Source organism: Ptychodera flava, chromosome 3 (assembly GCF_041260155.1).
Source record: "Ptychodera flava strain L36383 chromosome 3, AS_Pfla_20210202, whole genome shotgun sequence".
Lineage (NCBI taxonomy): Eukaryota > Metazoa > Hemichordata > Enteropneusta > Ptychoderidae > Ptychodera > Ptychodera flava.
The window spans coordinates 50,358,321-50,381,633 of NC_091930.1; the positions used below are offsets into that span (position 1 = coordinate 50,358,321).

General features: G+C 39.9%; 2 protein-coding genes across 2 annotated transcripts in view; both read right to left on the reverse strand.

Annotated features, from left to right (window-relative positions):
- The window catches only part of LOC139130231 (uncharacterized), an 87,058-nt gene extending 66,054 nt beyond the window's left edge, over positions 1-21,004 (reverse strand). The window contains exon 1 of the mRNA XM_070695981.1: positions 20,968-21,004. The gene's annotated coding sequence lies outside the window, so the exon portion shown is untranslated. The remainder of the gene's footprint in view (positions 1-20,967) is intronic.
- On the reverse strand, positions 766-20,419 carry LOC139130229 (PR domain zinc finger protein 10-like). The gene is given in 15 exon segments (XM_070695979.1): positions 766-4,647; positions 4,650-6,270; positions 6,273-6,335; positions 6,337-6,371; positions 6,374-6,427; positions 6,430-6,618; positions 6,621-6,701; positions 8,396-8,645; positions 10,648-10,745; positions 11,529-11,639; positions 13,018-13,179; positions 14,301-14,474; positions 16,072-16,297; positions 17,617-17,779; positions 19,709-20,419. Coding segments are annotated over 14 exon segments (4,077 nt in total). The 5' UTR covers positions 17,746-17,779; positions 19,709-20,419; the 3' UTR covers positions 766-3,763.
- Positions 21,005-23,313: the final 2,309 nt, after the last annotated feature.

Below are 23,313 nucleotides of genomic sequence, written 5' to 3' on the forward strand. Positions count from 1 at the left end.
CTGAAACAAATACAGATTTTTTTTGGTACTTTTTTTTTTCGACCGCCCGCCCTGCCCGAGTATTCCTCTGGAGATGAGAAACAAAACAAATAAAAGGGTCGCCCTAACCAATTGATGTACAAATGGTGAATTTGATCTCTCCTTGTACTTGGCTGTCATTGCTTGGCTTTTATCTCTTCCCAACATGTACAGAGAGGTAATACAGCCAAGAAGGCCCCCTAGCATTGGCATCAGCATACTCACATCTGATACAGGGCCTGTAATACTAACTTTTGATGACTTTTTTATCAGTTGCAGGTTCTTATTCTACTCCCCCAAACAATGTTGAAATTCCCACTATTTAGCTCATCAACAAAGAATTGCTATGTGTAAAATGCACACTTATTGTTTAAATTTGAATTCTTGTCCAGACCAGAATTCACTTGTCAACAATAACATACAGTTTACACAAGTACAGGCCGAGTAGGAAAGCTGAATACTGCGTATGTCAACATACTTTAGGCAGTACATGTAGATAAAGAATTCATGGTTGACACAAAAAATGAAAATTGTGAAAAATCATCAAATGTTAACGTTACTGGTCCTTTACCCTTTCACCCCCAGTTCCCTGTATACAGGTCCAACTTTACCATAGAAAACAATGGATTTGGGACAAACCATGGTGGTGAAAGGGTTACGGTGAACTTCATCACTATGTACAGGAGTTATGGTCACTGCCTTGTAACTGTACGCTTTTTTACTATCAACAAGAACACACAACATCAATGGAGTCTCAAAGTGTTTATAAAAAGAAGTGAACACGCATTGCTTCTCTGCTGCTTCTGTGCTAGCGGAAAGTGTCAATGCTTATTTACAGCAATTCTGCTTTGACCTTTAACATCTGACAGCAAGAGGAAGTCAAAAATACTGATCGACAAAAGACAAGACTGTGGAACAGTAACAAACTTAACGGTAGCTTTGTCACATGGTTACTGAAAGTTTGATATAATCAACGGTAATGACACAAATGTCATGTTCATTATTAACACACAAACTGCTTATAGCAAGTTGTGTCCTCAATGATTCAGGACCGGCCAGTACTTGTGTTATGATAATAAATTGCAACAACACCACATTGCTGCATTGTGAGTATGATTCAATGGATATCTACAAACACTCACCAAGAAATGTAGCTTCTATTCAATAAAGGCTGACATTGGCATGAAATAAAAGCTAATTGGGATCAGAAAAAGATTGTGTTTACTGAGAAGTACCAAAGTCTTACATTAACAGTAATAATTTCACCTGCCACCATTTTGCCTTTTTAACTAAACATTTGAGCAAATGCTCCAAATTTTGAGGTTGACAACGAATGAATTCTTCCGAACTGAAATATTTTCCAGGATTCAAGAAGATTTTCAGGATGATCAGTTACATAGGGCAGAGTTCAAGTTCAGGCCATGTTTCCATGGCAATTGACTTTGTTCTTTTCCTCACTAAATCAATGATCCATGCATAAAATTTTACAATAACCGACCTTTAAGTAACACTTTCTAAATAAAAAAAATATTGTGTGTACAATATCACCATTCTGGGGTATTTCGAATAATTACAGATATTTTCAAAAAAAAACACATCCCCTATAACAGATAAATTATAATAAAAAAAGGGAAAGCGATAAGAACTCCTTAACGACATCTACGACAACAAAGTTTTTCTTCTCAATTTATAAGCTTCCAGAAAGAACGCAGAAAAAAATAAATCATTGTTTGTGAATGAGAGCGGCTGCCAATGTACAGGCAAGCATGACGCACTGTGAATGGAACTATATTTGCAGCCATGGATTGTTGTTACATGAGAAGAGTCTCTTGTTTGGTAAATGAAACCAATCGATCCAGCTCAAAATTTAGATTTTTATAACTTTTTAAAACATATTAGCCTGTATATCTAACTGTTCAATCATTAACGGTAAATTCATCAGAAAAAAGGTGCCTAAAATAACCAGATAACCAGGAGACTGCATCAGACCCTATCCCCTTGTAAAGGATTTTGATGTCTGAATTATCTGCAAAATATGTGTTGGTTTGAAAGATCTGCTGTTCCTGGTAAGTGGTCCATAATGGCAGGTTTCACTGCAGTTTGATATGAGGAATTGCATTGTGAAAGACATGTCTTTGTGTGTTCGAATGGCCAGTCTGGAGTTATTCCTATATTGAGTAGGACCCTACTTTTCATTTCTGATCCCTGAGATGATAAACACACTTTACACTTATTCGGTCTGCTCGCGATCTGATAAGCCAACAAGCCTACATTTATTACCAATAAGTAAATTAACCCCCAAGCCGACTGAAAAACATGCAAATTGCCCTCTGGGATTGGGAATTAACCCATTGAGTGCTGTAATTTTTCCCGCCAAAATTTTAGTGCAACATTTTACCAATTTTTGTGAACTTTTCTGTAATTTTTCTGACAAGTTTGGACCTAACGGACATCACATTTCATTGGTTACAGTTTTCATCAAAATTTTGGCAAAAATCTGAAAAAATTTGGCTGGAGTACATTTTGTAAAAGCAACAAAAGTTGACTTTGGCGCTCAAAGGGCTCTTTTAGACTCAAGTCTCCACAAAGGTCATTAGAACACCTGTAGATACTATGGCTTAAATATGGCATTTGAACAAATCACTAATTCAATTTCATTACATCTGAAAACCTTGGTTGTACTACCACTGAAATAAACATAGTCACTGAAAGGCAATACGTTTCACTGAGGTTAAATAAGTTCATTTGTACAAAATATTCATAATTACAAATGATAGAAACACACACTAAGATATGAAAAGAAAAACATTAAATGCACCTTGCCATGTGCATTGCTATTTTTTAATTTTTCTCAAATCGACCAAAAAAAAAATGGAATTTTACTCATTATTGATATATGGATATTCCTTAATCATGAGATGCATTGGTTTGATACCACAGATTTGAACAATGAACTTTCACTTACGTCTCTCCTATGAACCTGAAAAGTGTTGCTTCAAAAAGTAGACATGTCTGCCTGAGGCAGAAAAATGAGACATGTGGCACTTTTCAAAGAACAGAAAATTCTTTCACTGAGAAATGACAATTTTTCAGGGGCCAGAAGGCAATTTACCTCACGAAGGCAAGGCAATTCTTTTAGCAATTTTTGACAATGCTGCAGTACATGCTGATGTAGGCACATCTTATTAGTGAATTGGGTATATTCATCACTATGAAAACAATTGGATTTTCCTAAGGGGTCTGACCTAGCTTTATGAAGCAACTTGACTCCCTAGGATTACAGTGATTTTTAAAATTCTTCAGCATTGGCCCAGTGTATTTAGTATCGCTCTGATGAGTGATATCTTAGATTTCAGGATCTGTCCATCTCATATCTATCATAATGATTTCCCTGTTGTCTGTCCATTCATTCCATGGATTGCTTGATGACAATAAGGCAGATCACCAGGCCCAATTGCTGGGCAGCAAACTATCATTACAAAAGTAACAGTAGATAGCAGGAATATTAACTTTTAGCATGGCATTGTTCAGGATGATAATGATTAGATTTACATCACGTCTAAGCTCTTTGTACAAGCGATGGTGACATGTGTCCTCATTTAAACATTGTGGTAATGGTTTTCCAATCAGTGCAGGACTGTTACGACCTACATATATCAACTACTATGTGAACAGCTATTAGTGACATTATGTGATGTGGCAGAATGTTTATGAAAAATGAGTCAAATTAAAAATATCAGATTTTTCACCGATAGTTGTAATTATGCCATGATCGTGACACAAACACTTGATTGCCCTGTACAGTGACTGGTACTTGTATTTGGCCGGTCACTTGCTGCTGCTGCTGTTGTTGTTGTTGTTGTTGTTGCTGCGGCTGCTGCTGTTGTTGCTGTTGTGGCTGCTGTTGTTGTTGCTGTTGTTGTTGCTGCTGCTGCTGCTGGGCTGGTTGTTGCGGCTGCGCTGGAGCTGCCGGTTGCTGCTGTTGCTGCGGCGGCTGGGGTTGCTGCGGCTGCTGCTGTTGGATAGGACTCATTGGCTGGGGAGCGTTCTGCAGGTGTGTCAGCTGGGGTTGCTGGAAGTGAGTGGGCGACTGTCTGAGGTGGCTGACATCCACTGTGGAATGAGAGACTGGGATGGCTTGCTGCACCAGGTGAGTTTGCACTGCCTGCTGTGTTATCCTCTGAGTGATCTGCTGGTAATCAGCTGGCTGGGGTCGGTATTCACTCAGCGTCTGCGACAGCTCACTCATGGCCTGTGTGAGGAGGTCTGCTGCTTGCACAGCCTCTTGCTGGGAAGTGACAACAGCGTGTTCGATGAATCTGACCTGCGTTGGTTGTTGCTGTTGTTGCTGCTGCTGCTGTTGTTGCTGTTGCTGTTGTACCACTTGCGAGATCACCCTCTGCACTGCTGGGTCGGCGGTAATTGCGCTTTCTGCAACTGGTTGTGGCGTTCCAGCTGGCGTGGGTTGCTGCTGGGCCTGCAGCTGCAACTGTGGTTGAAGTGCTGCAGCTGAGGCGGCGACTACAGCCGCTGGTCCGGAAACTGCAATTTGTGCTGGTATCTGGGCTTGCACAGTGATTGGTGCAGTCAAAGCATGCTGGGTGGCTAAGGTAGCCATCTGTATAGGGTTGGCTGCGCCACAACTGCAACGACAGTTGGTGTGTGTGTCGGCTGATTAGGTATATGAACAGATGTACCCTGAACTGCAGCAGCTGCCTGGGCTGCAGCCGCTGCCGCTTGCATCGGCTCCATATGCTTTTTACGAACATGGTCCATCATCTTGGCTTTAGAGCTGTACTGACGCGGACAGTGGGCACAGGCGAAGTAGTGTGTTGTAGTTGTGCCTGCTGGAGCCGTGTGTGTATCAAGGTAGCCGCCGTCCTCCGAGCTTTTACTTTTGCGAATACTGGGCGGCAGTTCGGCGCCTGGATGGTTCTTGATGATATGTATCTTGCGTTTGCTGCTGCTTTTGTACACCTTGTCACAGTAATTACAGAAGTAGTTTCGGTTTGGTTTGACGATAGGTAGACTCAACTCTGGCACCGTTTCCGGTCGAATCTCTGGGTGGCGCTTTGCTAGATGATTAACAAGCATGCCCCGTCGACGGAAACCAATCAGGCAGATGCGACACTTGAAAGTGAACTGGTCGAGGTCTGTCGGCGGAACCTTGGGCTTAAAGGGTGGCTTCTTTGGGCGATTGGCCTTCATGGCTTGTTTGGCCTCCCTTTCTGGATTGTGCATTCTCAACATATGCTCCTTCAGCTTATCTTTCCGCTTAAACTGTTTACCACAGTTGGCACAGAGGAAATCCTTCCTGTCGGAATGTCTCAGCATATGTAGCTTCAGCTTGTCCGGTCTCGGGAAAACTTTCTCGCATTCCGGGCATGGATACTCCTTGCTGGAATGGAAACCACGGATGTGCTTTCTCACCTGTGGATATTCAGTGAAGGTCTTACTGCAGTGCGGGCAATGGAAAATGCCATTCACGCTATGGATCACGACATGCTCTTTCAGCGAATCTGTGCGATCGAAGCCCTCATCGCAAAATGGACACCTGTAGTATTTCTGACCGCTGTGTGTTTTCATGTGACAGGCTATGGCTGAGTTATTCAGGAAGCGTTTGTTGCAGATCTCACACTGGATCGGCTTCTCTGATTCTCGAGAATGGAGCTCCATGTGGCGCTCATACTTACTCCTCTCTCGGAAAGGCTTGTTGCAGGTTTCACAGCGGTATGCGACTCGCGCTAGCGATCGTCTTATCATTCCAGATTTTCCAGATTTGGGTTTCCCATGTGCTGTGGCATGAATGGCTAATAGCTTCTGATCTGTGAAAAGCTCATCACAGTCAGGGCACCTCAGATCTAATTTCTGTTGGTCATTTTCACTGAGCTGTGGAATAGTGGGCAAGCTGACCGGAACTTGAAGACCCTCGCTGGTAGTTCCAGCTGTCTGCTCAACCTGGAGCACTGCAGCACGCTCCACATCGGCAATGATGTTGGAACTCGCAGCGATGACATCATTCACATTTCCAGCGACTTGGGTGTCTGTTTCCACAAGGGTATGAATTGAAACTGGGACCATTTCGCCTGTTAGGACGGACGTGCCGTTCTGAACTGTTGTTATTTCTTCTGTGCTATCATTCTCTTCCCGTGCATGAGTCAACATATGCAAATTGAGCAATCTTGCACTTTCAAATTCAAGGTCACACTGAGTGCAGGTCAGGTCACTGTCGCTCTCCCCACTCTCCACGTCCTCCCCGACTTTTCCTTTGCAACTATGTTGCCATCTTCGTCAATGCTCTCCCCGCGCTCCTCGTGTCCGACGCATGTGACGCGTTCTGTTGTAGACGTGGGAAATTTCTTTTCACAGATGGGGCACGTGAAGTTCTTCTCTCCAGAATGCATCACAAGTGGCGCTGCAAGCTGTATGATCTTGGGAAGGTCTTACTACAGATATTGCAAGAGAAGGGTTCTTTCTTGTGAGCCTTTGCTCTTTGTACTTTGGCCAAAGCAACCTTCTTTTGAGTGAGAGTGCCATAACGCCTCTTTCTTCCTCGTTTGCCTTTGGGTTTCGGTCTGGTGTGCAAAGCATCATGGGTGCCAGATGTTTCTGTAGCAGCTCAGATGATCTGAATCTCTTAGGGCACTCAAAGCAAGGCCAGGTGTTCTCCTTGTCTTGCATTTCTGAAAACAAAGATAAAATAAATGCTTCAAATTTCATGTATTTGCGATTTTGTTACATTTGATTACAATGCTTTTAAATATGAACAGTAGATGTGGTGGTTGGGCAAACTGAATGCGAAAGCAGTGTTGCAGCCAAGAATTTTAAACCAGGTGACATTGTGTCCCGCTAGAGTTTATTTGGGGAACATTTTGCACATTTTGGCGACAACAAGCATCAGTTGTCAATGAAAGTTTGTAGTATTTTGTAACAAAATATTTTCACAAAACACAATTAAAACGACATGACCATGCTATGCAGTATACTGCATATGCCATGAATTAGACCAAGCTTATTCGGACTACAAGCAAGCTACAATTATATTAAGTGCAGCACCAATTTAATTAGTTCAAACACAGCTCAAAAAGTACGTAAATATAAGCCTCAAAATAATCATGTACAGCAAAGGTCATTGTCGGTAACAAATTATACTTGCAGACTACAACCCAACATGAAGTCAACTACTGTACGCGAGAATGCGGGACAATGGGTTCCGTTTTGGGGACATTGTCACAAGGGCACTTCCCAGCTGCAACACTGCAAAAGCTTATCTAGTCCTTTTTACGTTTAGAGGTATTTCTCTTTATGTTCATGGATAAAGTTTGGCTGGTTTACAAAATTTCTATAGTGCATGTGCACAAGATAATAACAGAGATGCATTAAATTGCTGCTTTGGAAGTTACTAGCTGAATAGTTACCCTTACACTGAAGTATTTACATTTTTTAATGAGTCTCCATGTACAGCTAGAATTTTAGAGATTTATGTGGAAAAACAAAACACATAACATTTGAATTGGATTGGATTCACCATGTTTTTTTTCAGCCTACAAATCTGTCTTTACAAATTTTGTAAAAGTCACATTTTATAGGAAATCATGGCAGTGAAAAAGAACTTTTTGTTCTTGAATGGACTCTTATGTATGGAAACAATTGAATATGAAACTTGCATGTGTAAACTTTTCTTGTTCATATGTCTTTGAATCACTTATCTGCTTTTTAAAATTTTGAGTGCACGCAAATACAAACACTCTAATTAGTCTGGTTTTATATGGTATGTGGATAAAACCATACTTGTTAATGAGATTACAGGTACATATATGTGACAGAAAATGAAGTTTCCTAATGGTATATTGGTTCAAGTTTTAAACGCTATTGAGAGCAAAGAATTATACATTAGACAAAGCGATGCAATGATTTACATGTCTCTGCTGATCATAGGCTCCACACCATCCATGTAAGTTACGCCAATTTTCATGAATGCCCTATATATTTAAGGTAGTACATGCTGCAGAAGGTGAAAATTAAACTTTTGCATTAAACTTTCCTCAATGAAGCTTGCAACCATACTCTTACAAAACCAAGACCAAAAATCAGGGGTCATCAAGCACAGTTTGGTACTAGAGAAGCAAATTATCTAACATTTACCAATATTTGTAATTCAAATGGCCACCATCCTTGTGTTAAATATTCAAGTTTACAAAAACTTAGCCAGTGAAATTTTTTCTTACTCCAAGAAGAGCTTTAAACTGAGCCCAAGAGGTGGTGGATCAGAATTGTAAAAATTTTAGAGTCAGGATATCTATCACCAAGGTGAATTCTATCTGAACAGTTCAGAAATTCCTAATATGTGGACAAGTACTGGAAAGCTGTTACATACCTTGCAGTTCCTCTGCTGTTATTTCAAACACATCAGCACCGACGTACTCAGCATACGATGCTGCATACCACACTCTCATCTCTTGTTTGGGGTCGATAGTTCGTATGGTGGCAAAAAAGATGTGCCCATTGTTCTGGTAGGCTATTAGGTTCTGTTCGCTGTGACAAGTAGCCGGACGCACAAACATCATCCAGTTGCTCTCATTCTCATCGCTGACATCAAGGTACATGGCACCACCATCATTCTGGATCTGTGACATGCAAATACAAATAACTTTTAATATTTTCCAAGTTTCTGGATGTGATAAAGTAGTTCAGTCATTAGTCGGCACATCACCTGATTGTGTGAATCAAGGATTTTTCAAAGAATTGCCAAATTCCGTTTGAAGTTTCTGACTCTTTCTCGCAGAAAAGGCACAACCATATCTCTGTGATATGAACTTGTCATAAACATTTAGCATGTACAAATATGTTGGAGAGATATGTGTGATTCATTAGAAATTCAGATGCAATCCTAGACTCTCCACAGTCGCTGTGCCTTGTTTTGTGCGCGCCCACAATGGGCCTGCATTCGAAGGCTACGCTGTGCAGCTGTGAGCATGCGCTGCCAGACACAGCGACTGTTGGTTTTTGCAAGTATATGAATATTCATAAGGGTAGTGACGTCAGAAGAAACACCTATCTAACTGGGCGGAGAGAATATATACTGGTAGCTGGTAGACCTATATGCGCGGTATGTTTTTATTTTTCATTTTTAATTTTATTTGGCTATGGTACTTGTCATTTTTTGTTTTTATTAATGGATGTGTGGAGTTCTATAAAGTACCTGGATCAGGCAGAAATCCGACCGGTCGCTTGCAAGAACGTCCAGACCCTGGGATTCACGTCGCGTCTTTTACGCGTGTTCCAACAGGGAAGAACGCAAATCGCAGGGTCTCTGCCAGACTATGCAATCACTGCATGTAGGTCTGAAGATAGGCAACTAAGCGAAATCGTATAGTCACATGACCAGCAAATAAAAGTGAAACCCTATAATTTTCCTCTTCATGGCATTGTGTTATGGCATCATAAAATTTGCTACGTCTGTAGACATTGTTTGTTTTGATAAATTGATGATATGACATCCAAGAGATCTCTGCTGAGTTTCAATTTTTCGATAGCTCAATGTCTAAGATAGATTCAGTGTACAGGCCTCTCTTAGCAAAAATGGCAGTGTTATGGGGTAGATTGTTACAAGCAGGTGTTCTATTAACACAGATCTGGATACAGTCATCACACAGTCCCAGAGCCCAATGCTATTAGCTTTTAAGCAGCATCTACAGAGATTCAGAACTCAATAGGATTGTGCTATATTGGCAGACACAGACCTTCCTGTACTACAGTATCTCAGTTGATAGGAAAATCGTTAAGTACAGCGTCTATCAACTCAAAGTCACTTAAAAATTCATGTAATTTTTTGTCCAAAATACCATTTTACAGATAATACTAGTATTTGGACAATATCATTGTTATATATCATTTTACATATCATTTTCATGATATCAAAACTGATCATCATGTCATTTTTGAAAACTGTGGATGGATTATCAATTTTCAAGGATTTTCAAGGACTTTAATAATTTCATTTACAAGGACTTTTCCCCGGACTTCCCAGGCTTCTTCAAAATTCTAGGACTGTCTAAGAGAGATGGACCCTGCAAGCCATGCACATATCGGTAATATACATTCCAAAGTACATGGATTAAAACAAGTTGATTGTGAATTGCCTTTACAAAAGAGATGGCACTATTTGATTTGTGTCGCATTCACCATCAACCAGTATGCGCACCATACATATGTACAAGTACTGTATGCACACGTACATGTATCATACAACATGACTTTTGTACAATGCAATTTTGGACCCAGATGCAAAGACATCACTATGCAGCACTGTAAACATGCCGTAGAAGTCAAAGCTGCATGCAGCAATATCGTCACAGCCATGTGTATGACCTGGAGCCATGGCTAGGAAACGGTCATAAATTTCACAATAGTGTTTAAAAGCCATGTACTGACAGATCTGATATACTGATAGGTCTGTGAATAAAGCTCTGACTTCTCACCAAACTGACAGTCCCTGTGGCAGCTGTTATTGAACAAACTGTATCCTGCCACAGGGACTAATCAGAACCTGCTACAGACATATCCTATCACCTGTCTGGGATTTCTTTCTGGAGCACAGAGTTCCTGTTTTCCCTCGGGGAAACTCACCTTCCATGTCATGCCATCGATGGGTGCTACTGACACAAGTTTGCCCTCCAGAGGACCAAACTGTGTTTTCTTAGGAATGGCCCTCTTGGCAAACACACCTGTGTAAAGAGGCAATAATACAAACACATCATCAGCACTGACAGTCAGGGTATGAGTCAGGGTATGGGACACACATGCTTGTCTTTCAATGATTTCAAATGTCTTGTTCAATGAGTTCAATGATTTCAAACATACAGTTCATTGATTTCATTATTTCAAATGTGTAGTTCAATGATTCAAATGTGTAGTTTAATGAGTTCAATGATGTCCAATGTACGATTCAATGATTTAAAATGGGCAGTTCAATGATTTCATTACTTCAAATGTGTACATGTAGTTCAATGATTAAGTGTGTGGTTTAATGAGTTCAATGATTTCCAATGTACGGTTCAATGATTTCAAATGGGCAGTTCCGCTTTAAGCCCTAAACTAGTTCTGTTTGTTGTCCCTGTATATGGAACTACAAACAAAGTGAAATGTTTATTTTGCAGTAAAAGATGAGTGAGATGCTGAAAATAAAGCATGCTCTGCCATGAAGTAAGGCATTGCTGCAGGTCCCAAGACTGTCTCCACCAGTGAGGGCGCTGTTCACATGGAAAATCTTCACAATTTATTATTTCAGATCACAGGCTTCTTCTATCATAATCAATGCCATTTTATACTCATGATGATGAAATTATACCATGTTTATGTGTATGCTCTCCATGCAATGTGGGGATACGATACACATTTTATGACATCAATCGTTGACCACATGGACAATTCATTGACTTCACAGTTTATCATGAGAACACATTCTGCAGAGTTCATTGTACGAGCCACGCTTCTTGAAATATCCTTACCAACTCTGTCGTCATCCACTTTGAATATCTGTAGTAAGTTAGGGAGGCTGGCCCTGGCTCTGGTCAGCACTGGTTTGTCTGATATCGTCTGAAGAGCACCATCTTCTCCAACTGTGAAGTCACAAAATACAACGGTTACTGGTTTGTTGTACAGTATCTAACCAACTGCATAAAATACAGTAATCACAGTGTGACATAATGATATTATTATCTTAGGAAGCGTCTTTGAGCAACGGTTCTATCAGTCTATACATGTTCAGTATGTGGCTGTGGCTCTGGATTCATACATGTACTGTAGCCTTCCTCAAAAATTTGACATCAATCTCATTTTATTATGATTAATGTGCATTGCATTGTTACAGCTAGATTTCCTTCAACTTCTGAGAAAGATTCCATTTTTCTGTTGTTCAGTCTATAAAATACAGTTTCTACACATATAGTCATGTCAAAGTGCTAGTTCAGACTAGAATCGGTTTGTCCATGATGACGTGTGCATATCCTACGCAATGCGTTGTGTTGGTACGACTGATGGATTATATTCTGAATGTATTTCAGGGAGGAGAGCTAGATACGAGCACAGTCAAACCTGTGTACAGTGGTCAATCAAAGGACCAAGAAAAAGTGACCACTATATAAAAGTGGCCTGCCTGATAGAGGAGGGGTGTGGCACCACTTTCAGTGTGATGGTATGCTGAGACTCAGCACACCACCAATTTTGAAACTCAAGCGTTGTGAATTTAGAAAAGGTAACAGTGATAATAAAATTCAATATAATAAATGTCTGAAAATTATGGTGTGTGCGTTTAATTTCTAATATAAATGCAGATATAAAATCAATCAAACTCAGTACTTTCTTGCTTTTAGTTTTTAGCATATTTTGACAAAGGTCATTCAGAGACAGGTATTCTGAAAACTATACACAGGAGCAATTCCATGTGGCCACTGACCACATAAGAGAGGTGGCCGTTCTATAGGTGGCCTTTACCATGTGAAATGTTACGGCACTGTCACAAGGTGACCACCATGAAGAGGTGACCACATTGTTTGGATGACAACTAACACAGGTTTCACTGTATCCCAGGTTGTGGAACCAAAATAATGGAATTATTCTGAAAAGTTCCAACGTAAGTCCCAGGACTCCCTGTAAGTAAGAACTGAAGGCACAGTTGGTAACCTATTTGCTATCAATTGAATGGCATATACAACACCTTTACAGTGCTTTTGCTAAGGTTGGTATCCCAATAAATTTTACCAGGGTAACCTAGACATTTCATCGGGGTTCCCCTGTTGTATTAATGCAATCCTATCTGAGGACAACAGAAATGAAATCGGGGTTCCCAAGCCATCTATCTTCCCTAAACTTAATACAAACACTGGTTTAGGAAAGTGTTGGGGAAATTCATTCAAAGACAGAAAAACACAATGGTCAACTCAACTCGGAAAGTTTTGTGAGGAGTACGTGTCAGGCATAGAACCATAATGTACTTACAGAGTTCCTTTGTATCAAAAGCCACTTTGACATTTGCTTTGATGCTTGGGAGAACACTGCCATCATCATCTTCATCATCCTCATCATCTTCCTCATCTTCTTCGTCCTCATCATCGTCCTCGTCATCTTCATCGGTCTCCATGGGCATTTCTTTGCCAACACCTATGAGATATGTATGGAACATTGTGAAGAAGTCATTTTTAACCCTCTCACTAGACTACCCCAGTCACTTGACTTTTCTTGGCAGCAGTTTAATACTGGCTGGCAGCAACAACTGGCCAGCCATCTTGTTCAGCCAACGATCTATGCAACACCCTGACAGAGATATTGCTTCAATTTCGTGATCACCTCACCACTAATGCAACAGTCTGCTTGTTTATTCATTCATGTACTCTGTTTTGATATTTATGAATCCACAGAGTTGGGGCAAGCCTAACCTCTCAGAGCCATGGTTTGGCCTAACTCCATTGTTATCAATGGTGAGTGTAGACCTGTTTACTGGGAAATGGGTTGAAACGGTCAACAACATGTTATAGCAATGAACAAGTCCTATTCAAGCAATGGTAATTGTACAGGACACACTATTCGAACACTTTGATCTGCTGACTTTAAAAAGCACCCTGCTGGTAGCTTAACCCTTTTACCATAATGATATGACCCAAATTTATTGTTATCAGCGTTGATTGTTGACCTGTTTACAGGGAATTGGGGGGGAGGGGGTAACCAAGATAAGTTACAAAGAACATATCATTAGATTCTTTTATCAAACACAGTTAGTTTTCTTCCATTTTGATAACAAAATTATCAACAAACCTGAGAACTTGTTTTAAAAGTCAAGAAATAAAGAAATATTATCAAAATTTATATCTACTACATGTATTTCAATACATTAGGAACACTGTAAAACATCTTTGTTTTTCTTTAGCATTTTCAAATTTTCAGAGCAATCAGCAAGTTTTTAATTTAGCTAAAAGACATCCTAACCATAGTAAATATAGGGAGAAGTTGAAATCAGCAGCATTTTAAATTCACAAATTGACAAACTAATTAACGCACTAAAAAAGGATGCTGGCCAACAAAGTGTTTTACAGTGCATGTACCTTGCATACATGTATGAGATGTTTTAATGAATCCCTACATGAAGATAATGATCACCAAACTGATGGTAAATGACACTGACTTCAAACTACATGACCAGCCAGTCATTTTCCAAAGCAGCAATACGTACATGTAATAACACCAAGCACCATCAGTGTTGCTGGTACCGGTCTGACAATACTCACCCTGAGAGCTGGTTCCCGGCACAGGAATGTTGCCGTCCACCGCCATGTCTATGTCTGTCCTGTGGAACGTCACGGGTGCCATCATTTCTACGTCCGTGGTGGTGGACGGCCCGACGGTTGGATCGCCGGCGTCTTCTGGGATGTGAGAGATTAGAGTCACGCTGCTGCCGCTCACTGTAAATGAAAAATACAGAAAACACATTTGTAGTCTGGTCATCCTTGCCGCAGAGGTACATGTACAGGCAGAACTGATGAGTACTGGGCTGAAGAAGTTCTCAGTGTTCTCTCCACTGGTTTCTGAAGCACAACTATATCTACACAGGTGGCCAAATGAAAAGATACATAGTCTATTCAAGCTTGTGTGTCTTTACTGGTACCAGTTGTCGAAGTGACCTACGAAAAGTGACCTCTTTCTGTATGGATTTGGTCTTCTGCACCAAGCACAGTAAGTTATGTTACCCATGATTCTCCTTGATTTGTACACTCAAACATTGCGTGCCAAATAAATTATATTTGTTTTTCAATAATTTGAAAGTTTAATGTGAAATTATCTACGATGTTAAAAATTCTCAAAAGAAAATTGAAAAGCTAGCGGTAAAGTTTTGGTCACTGAGGTCACATTTTACTACCTATTGTAGATATAAATTTCTTTTGTCATGAACATTAAAAAAAAAACACTACAAGTAATGTTGCATTACTGGATCCTTTCTTTTGCCAATACAGGACAACTTATTCCCTTACTTCCCTTGAAAACATTGTGTATGGCTGGGAAAATATCTATTGACAAAATTACAAAATTGCTATCTTCTCCCTGGAAAAGGGATTGATCTTCTCATCAATCAGAGAGGGATATGAGAAAGAGATGATCATCAAAACAATGCTGTCAGAATTTTAAAATATGGATTGCGCTGTTGAGCGTACAGAAGAAATTCGCTTCAGTTAAATAAGTGATCTTGTGCACACAAAACATGGAAAATTCTCGTCACTGCAGATAGCTTTTGTCTTGTGCAAAGGGGCAAACTACAGGATGTTGAAATGCATTGTGGGTGAAAAGTCCTAAGAGTTAAGATGGTAAGTTAGTAAATACTTTTACAGCAAAAGTGATTGTTGTCACATTAGAAAGATCTGTTTGTTCATTAAACTGGCGCCGTGAAGTGGTGATCTCTCCAACCGACAAGTTTGACTCAGGATGTCCAGTGCTATTACTCAGTACAGCCTACTACATGTGTATGTGTATGTATCAACCATCAGTGTTTTGTTAAATAAAGTTTTTTTTTGTTAAAATTTGTTTTAGACAAATTAAATGAAACCATCACAAAAATGAATTAATGGTCATAACCATTAATTCTTTTTCGAGATGGTTTCATGTATCGGTCTAAACCTAGGGTTGAATATGCATGGTCACCCATTCATTCAGTATCTTTCAACATGTCAAACAATGTAAGTAATATCTTGCATCAAACAAAATTCATGAAAAATGGGCGACTTTGTCCCTTTAAGGCCGGTACCATGGTAAATTTTGACAAAGAATATCTGGTATTACAACAAAGTACAGCATGCTCTATGCATACTTTTATGTGTTATGCACTGCCATACAATGTTTTTCATAGATGTTTAAGGCCATTGACATGGTAAACTTTGACCAAGGATATCTCAGGACTACTACACAGTACAGCATTGCTACATGTACATGCATACATGTAGAACATTGATAATCTTCAGTACATCCATCAATACACTTCAGTGTGGACTACACCCAGTATACACCTACCAGGTTCCTGACCAGTGGCTTCGTTGTCCTCGTTCGGTCCGATGCCAACGCCTTCTGCTTCCGCAGTCATACCACCCTCATACTCCGTGACAGTGGACTCTGGCAGGCCACTGCCGGACGGAGTGTCATCGACCACAGCTGCTATGGCCTCAGAGTGGTCGTACGCTTGACCGCTGGGTTCAGGACCACTGCCGTCATGGACAATATTGGGACTGTAGCCACTTGCCTGTCAATAAATGAAGGTGATAAGAACAGTTTGTCATAAATTTGACTTATCAAACAGAAATAGTTACATGTGTATCAAGCTTGTTGAAGTAAAGCTGATTGCAGTACAATTTGATAATGCATTTTGTGAAACAAATGTGGCTTTAAAGCCTTGTTGCCTGGCAAGTGGATAAAGTAAAGGTATCTCTGCAGTGGAAAAGAATAGGTACACTACATTTTGAAGAAAATCTGCCATCAAAATATGAGGTGTCTTTGGTTCATGACTCCCCTGCTCAGTGTCACATGGTCTAGTCCTGAATCAATCAACAAATACACATGCACAGCTTAGGTACCAACATAGCAATGGCGTTAGACCAATAATACAAGGCAGTACAAAGTTTTGTGTATTTTCATATTCGAGTGACAAAGGAGAATTATATCATGCTGGTGTAGTGATCTGATTGTTGTGATTGGATATATATGGCCTTGGAATATTCACAAATATATAGCATGGTTAGAACACACGAAGGCTCTCAACTCAAGCAAAAAATTCCATGTTTGACGTTCACACAATAATTTCAATATTCTGTTATTATCTATTAGCAAAGAGCCCCTAAGCAATGGGGAAACCATTCTGACCACTTCATGACATATATTTATTCGCAATCACTTGTGCATATACCTTATGAGCTGGTCAAAATCTCTTGGTATACCTGTAGCTGAAGTGGTATACTTTCTGAGGAATTTCGATAGGTGGCGCCTCTATACCACGAAAATGGCATCACACACAACAGTTAGTTAAACATTAATTTCTATGAGAAATTAACGGTACATTTCTCATCTTTTCATCATAAATGTTATAAAAATAATCTTCAACTTTTCAAAGGCTGGTTGGTAATTAGGTGGCCTCTCCCCTTAAGTGAAACATTCTGAGCATGTCATACGGCAATCAAGATATAGGACCTCTCCTTCCCCTAAATACATGAATAAAGCATGGAGTGTTTTCACAATTTATAACATGTACTGTTCTCAGACTAGAATGTGCCTTGGGGCAGATGCCCTGGCTTCCATTTTTTTTTCAATATTTTTCTTATCTACCACTTGTGGGGGCTCATTTAAAGCTCTTGGTATATGAAAGATTTTCACTATTTTCGATAATGAAAATCATTTGTACTTTTTTGCAAAAAAAATTTGAAAACTATGTATGAGAGCTAGGTACATAATGAAACATTATAGCCTAAACAATGGACTATGTATCGTTGATCGGACAAATGGTTACCTACACAGTCCTTGCTAAGGCTGTAATACATACCAGTAAGAGGGCGCACTTCATGTACCTACCTGCATGGCAGCTTCAGAGCTGGACACTGGTTCAATGTTAGAGGCATCACCAGCGCCGTGCAGAGGTGTTACTATGCTGGCATGGGGCGGCCACACTGGCTGATTGTTGTCACTGCTCCCCGGTTCCATTGGACTCGAAAAACCGGCTTCAGGCAAACTACACCTGCAAAAACATAAATGAATACTTGATGAACAGAAATGAACAAAAGAATGAACATCACACTATCGTAACAAGATGAGTTGATTCTGCTTTAGCTACATGTAGTTCAATTGTACACAGTGGAGCTTCTCTATCCACTCTCCATGGCTGAAGTACCAGATCCAACTTTTGCAAGTCTATGGTATTGTCAACTTGCTGTCATTACCCGCAATCTTGCAGGCAAGTGGTTGTCTATAGGAAAATTCCCCATTGAACCTCCTGAATGTATGGTAGTAAAACTTTCATAGTATAGCAGTACTCTCCCAAGAGCAATTATAAAATGGTGGCCACTCTTTAATTTTTGGAAAACAATAGAAAATCGTTAGCCTAACAATAAATTTGTTGTTATATGCAAATCGGTTGTCACTCTACCAGTAAATCTTAGGGAGAACACTGCATACATGTAGCTTCAAGCAAAGGTATTTTATTCAAACCTCTATGCCTCCATCCATATATTTCCTACAAATTTGCTGATTATTCAGGCAATTGGACTGTACAGCAACATTTACCTGAGAAGAGGATGACGGATGTAGCAGCATCATAATAACTCAAACATGTGGTGTGCATGTACCCTTGGTGTGTCAATTAAAGGTAGTATGTGCTTCAGTGACAGAACATTTGGACTCCAAAGCTTTTACAGCACTTTTCTCATCACCCACTTGTTTGGCGTCATTTTGGATCGTTTGGAGTAAATAAAACTGTCACTATCTCACCTTTGTAAAAATCTTAACTTTATTTTTTTTAATTTTTTAACTTTTTTTTTTTCCAAGAGTTAACATAGCAATGGCGCCCAGTAAATTTCAGGTTGTTTGTTTCTCTGGTACTCGGTACACGGTGGCTGTTGATTTTTTGTTCTTTATTTTTCAATGAGAATGGGTGAACTTTTCCTTCAAGAAAGTTTGAGCAAAAGTTTATGGCCTTCACTTTCGAGAAACATACTACCTTAAGGCACCACGAAATCAAGAATGTTCTCGTTGACCATAGCAACTTTTACATACAGTCAAACCTGTCTAGTGGTCACCGTTATAGAGCAGTAAGTGGTCACATTGGGGCATCCCATAACATTTTACATATATATTAAAGAAATTAGAAAAGCCACCCCTCTTACACAGTCAGTGGCCAAATGTAATTGCAGTGATTTGGTAAAAATCTGCATATAATGGTCAGAATATCTGACTCTGTGCAATCTCTGTGGAAGATTTCTTACACTGAATTCATGAAATGAGTCTGGAGTATTTTTCCAATTTTTATAGCAGCATCCCTGTGATCACAATTGTTTCACAAATGTAATGCATGTATCTTGATATTTAGAATTTTTTATATTTAATTTTATCATGCATGATGTCATCGACATCAAAGTAGACGCTAAACATTAGATGTAAAATACCCATGCACACACTGCTATTTTCATTAAATCTGTTTGATGCTGTGAGATAATGGTGAAATTGTTTGAAAATGCCCTGCATGTAACTAAATGTCATATAGTATTAACTGTGAAGAGGAATGTAATAAAAATATTATTGCCTGAATACATGGCTTTATGTGCCCTCCCAGCAGGAGACAATTTGCCCTCCTGGGGTCAGGCAAATTGTCTCCTGCTCTCGGGCACATAAACCCATGTTTTCAGGCAATAGTGTGTGTATAGGAACGGACCTTGGAAAAGGGTTCAGTTTAGACAGGTTTCCAGTTTAGACAGAGTTCAGTTTAGACAGGTTTCACTTTAGTATAAATTATATTTTCATGATTTTGGTGCTCCAATTACTATGTAGCTCTGTTGATTATGAAAATTACTATGTTCCTTAAGCTGAGGACACCCCATAATTTTCCTGATTCCCTGAAAACTGTGTAGGCTCAAAGGCATAAACTATCGTATCGTGCCTTTGTGACACTGACCATAGCGTGGAGCTGTACCTCCATTAATATACATGCAGTCGAAGCAAGGCTGCAGATAGCACAGCAAACATAGCCGAGGTGTACTTTCTTTCGTCGGCAAAGTCCCCGCAAAAAAACAGTGCACGGCAGTCGTGGCTGATCGATGTCGATCATCGGAGGCGGTCGGATTTCGGTCGCTGTAATTTGAACATCACGGCGGTCTGGGCAGATTCAGTACTGCACTGCAACTCTCACATTTCATGTGCTGACCGGATAAAGGACACGCCTAGCCTTTGCTATTCCATCGAACACTGGCCATTCCACTGCTCGCTTTATAGAAAGGGCCATAGCATCGTCGCCGTGGAAGTCCCTACACACGTTCGCTTACAGCAACAAACACCAATGCATATATGTCATGGCATGGCACCCTTGAACAAAATGGCGTCCAAACGCAGGGCATCGATTACAAATGTCGGACAGCACAAGGATCAGGCACGGGTTTATCGGGGCTTTCTACCAACCGCGCCTATTTCAGATTTGAAGTAGGGATTGGATCAATTATCGTTCCCGACATTTGGTTGATAACCGACGTGTCTTTGTGTCCCCTGTAGCCAAAGTGGTGTGAACTGGAACGCTTCAAAAGACGGCAGGACTGTTCCATCTTGGAAAATAACCTCAAACATGGCCTCCATTTTGGCCACTACTGCAGGGACGTTCTCAAACTCGATAACCTTCGACAAAAACTGAGAAAACCTCACCTGCCAGCGGTACGGAATCACTTATTGAACCAGAAAAGCGTATAACATCGGCGAAGCCTCCAAAATTCGGATAAATGCTTGGAACTCAAAACGACAACAGTCTACGTGATCAGTTTATGCAAATGTCTGAAGCTCCCCTAGCGCACAATGGTGATCCAATATTCTGTCTAATATTCTGCTCAAAAAGCTGTTAAATTTAATAATTTAAAATGAGAAAGCCTGTATAATGGTAAAAGAGAACGTTGTATTTCATTTTGAGACCCATCAGCTTGATCTGACGCCAGATTTCCCCAAAATTGTGGAACAGTTCAGAACAAAGCATAAATTTTCGGGTGGGTCCCACCCCTGATGTGTGTGGTGTAAATTTTCAAGCCCCGACAACATGCCGAGCCAAAACAGCGCATTAAAATGAGAGAATAAATGGTAATGATTACAAAATTTAGTAACATATGGCCGATATATGACGAAACTTTCTGACTTTAGGGGTTAAATGGTACAGGAAAATTTCAGAAAATTGCTTACCTCTAGGATAGCGTTGTTTGCGCTATTGAACGAGCTGCGCAAGCGTATATAGAAGAAGGATTTTCATTGGCTTAACTTTCGTACCATAGCGTCGGTATGGAAACGTCAATGAAAGATGTCGGGTATAATTTTCAAGTTTATTTGTGAAATACAAACATAATTGACGTCTATATTGAATAATTATGCTTATTCGAGTAATTCCCACATGAAGTATCATTTTCTGTGCGAATTTGCAAAACTGCATGTGACACCAATACAGCCAATCATAACGGCGTTTACAAACAGGCTAAGCCATTAACAATTATCTATTCAGCGCGCCATAGACAGAAGAAGCTGGTATTAGCATATTGATAGGAGGGACTGGCTCAGCGCTCGTGGGTCGACAAAAGTCGAACAGTCTTCACTCCCAGCCGCTGGTATCTGAGAGAGCTGCGTTGCGCTGCAGCGCTGATTTTGTGCAGACAAATAGTATGATCGACTTACTTGGCCAAAGTTATGTAGTAAATGATCATATGGCATTCCGTATGAGTAAATATTTACCGTGTAATTCATATGGCACAGGTCATCATCTTAGGTATGCTTATAATCGAAGAAAAATTCAAAAAAATGATGGGGGCGGGGGGCTGGAGGAATTCAGGGGTGATTCGAAAATTTTAGGGTAGTAGAGGGGGGCTTGAAAGTTTTGCTCTGCCTATAGGGGGACCTGAAAATATTTTGGCCCCCAATATTTTTATGTCGTCCAACTTATGGTTCTGATGTTAGTAATAATTAAACGAAATCTAGAACCATTTTGTCGCATTTTATGACTTTAGGCCTAATCTCGAAAAATCTAAACATGTATGAATGCCAGTAAATTGTCGTAAAAACAACAACATGTGGGCTGTGTTTGCAAGCTGAATACTGGACAGCTCAACATGCCATATAGGGAGTAGAACAGGAGCACAATTGTATAAACTGAACAAAAATATTGTCAAAATACAAAGTTAATACAGCTAAGCTTACTGCCCTGCTACTGCATACTGGCAGTGCAGTGATAGCTCTGACTCTGATGTATTTTAAGGAGAGTTTCGGTCATAGGACACTCAATTGACAGTGAAACATACATGTACAAAAGGTCCGGCCAGACAGCAACACATAGAAGACTAAGGGACTAAAAGTTACCATGGATTTTATCAGAGAAAAAAGATGGGGTCACTATGCTTGATCTTATACAAATATACGATGAAAAGTCACAGTTTTTCTAAAATCAATTAAACATATAAAACCATTCATTTTAAGTTCATGCAGTGAATGAAATTTTCACATCTCATCGAATAACACAAAGTACAACTTTAGTTAAACAGTAGGCCTAAAGACTCTAATTTAATGAAAAATGTGTTAATAAATGGAATCATTTATTTTTTACCAAATTTACCATTAATACACCCAAAATTTCTGAGATTAAAACATTAATTTGATGGAATATTTTAACCTTCCAGCATTGTCAATTTTGTAAAACATTTATAAGTAGCATCTAAGTTGTATGTCTTGTGCTTTTGACAAAAAAAAAAAATTCAGTAGGTCACTGTGCTCACTTTTTCACGATTCGGTAAAATGTAGTCAGGAATACGCAAATTTCATACTCTCTCATGATTGTCATTTTGTGTGCTTTTCAGCTGGTGTCATTGACCTCAGTGGCCAGAGTTGGATAAACTCAAGTAGGCTTAGACTGATAAATCCAAAAAGCTCACTGATGCATTTAAATTGAATCGATTTAAGAACTTGCCCTAGGTATATGGCTCAACAACCTGCTGATAAGAGGTAGCGTTGAACATCTGCGTGCAGAACTAGAGGAAAGTTTGAGCAAAAGTTTAAGTCTTTCACTTTCGAGGCGCATACTAGCTTAAAGGCTGGCACAGTCTACAGCAACTGTGAGCGTATCCAATATATCATTTGTTATGTAAATTATATGCCAATTTTCAAGTTTGAAACTTATTTATATCTTTTCGGTAAAATCTGAGAGATCCCCCCTTTTTCGGATCATGTACAGGTTGCACAATATAATTAGCAAGGCATTGAGTCAAAGGGCAGCCATTGTAAATACCAGAGTAGTTCATAGTAGGCAGTACATAATATCCACAGACCGGTAGCATTTCTATAAATCATAACACTTCATTTGTCACGACGTAAACAGCTGCGTCACATGTGACCCGAACCCGTTCAATTTTATTATAGAAGTCCAAAATATACCATCCAATCTTCGGAGAGATTACATCAGTATGATTTGATTCCCGTCAAGCGGCAGTCAATGTCAACCCCAACCTTGGGGCAGAGTGGGGGATTTGGAAATTAGTCTTGTGAACTTTG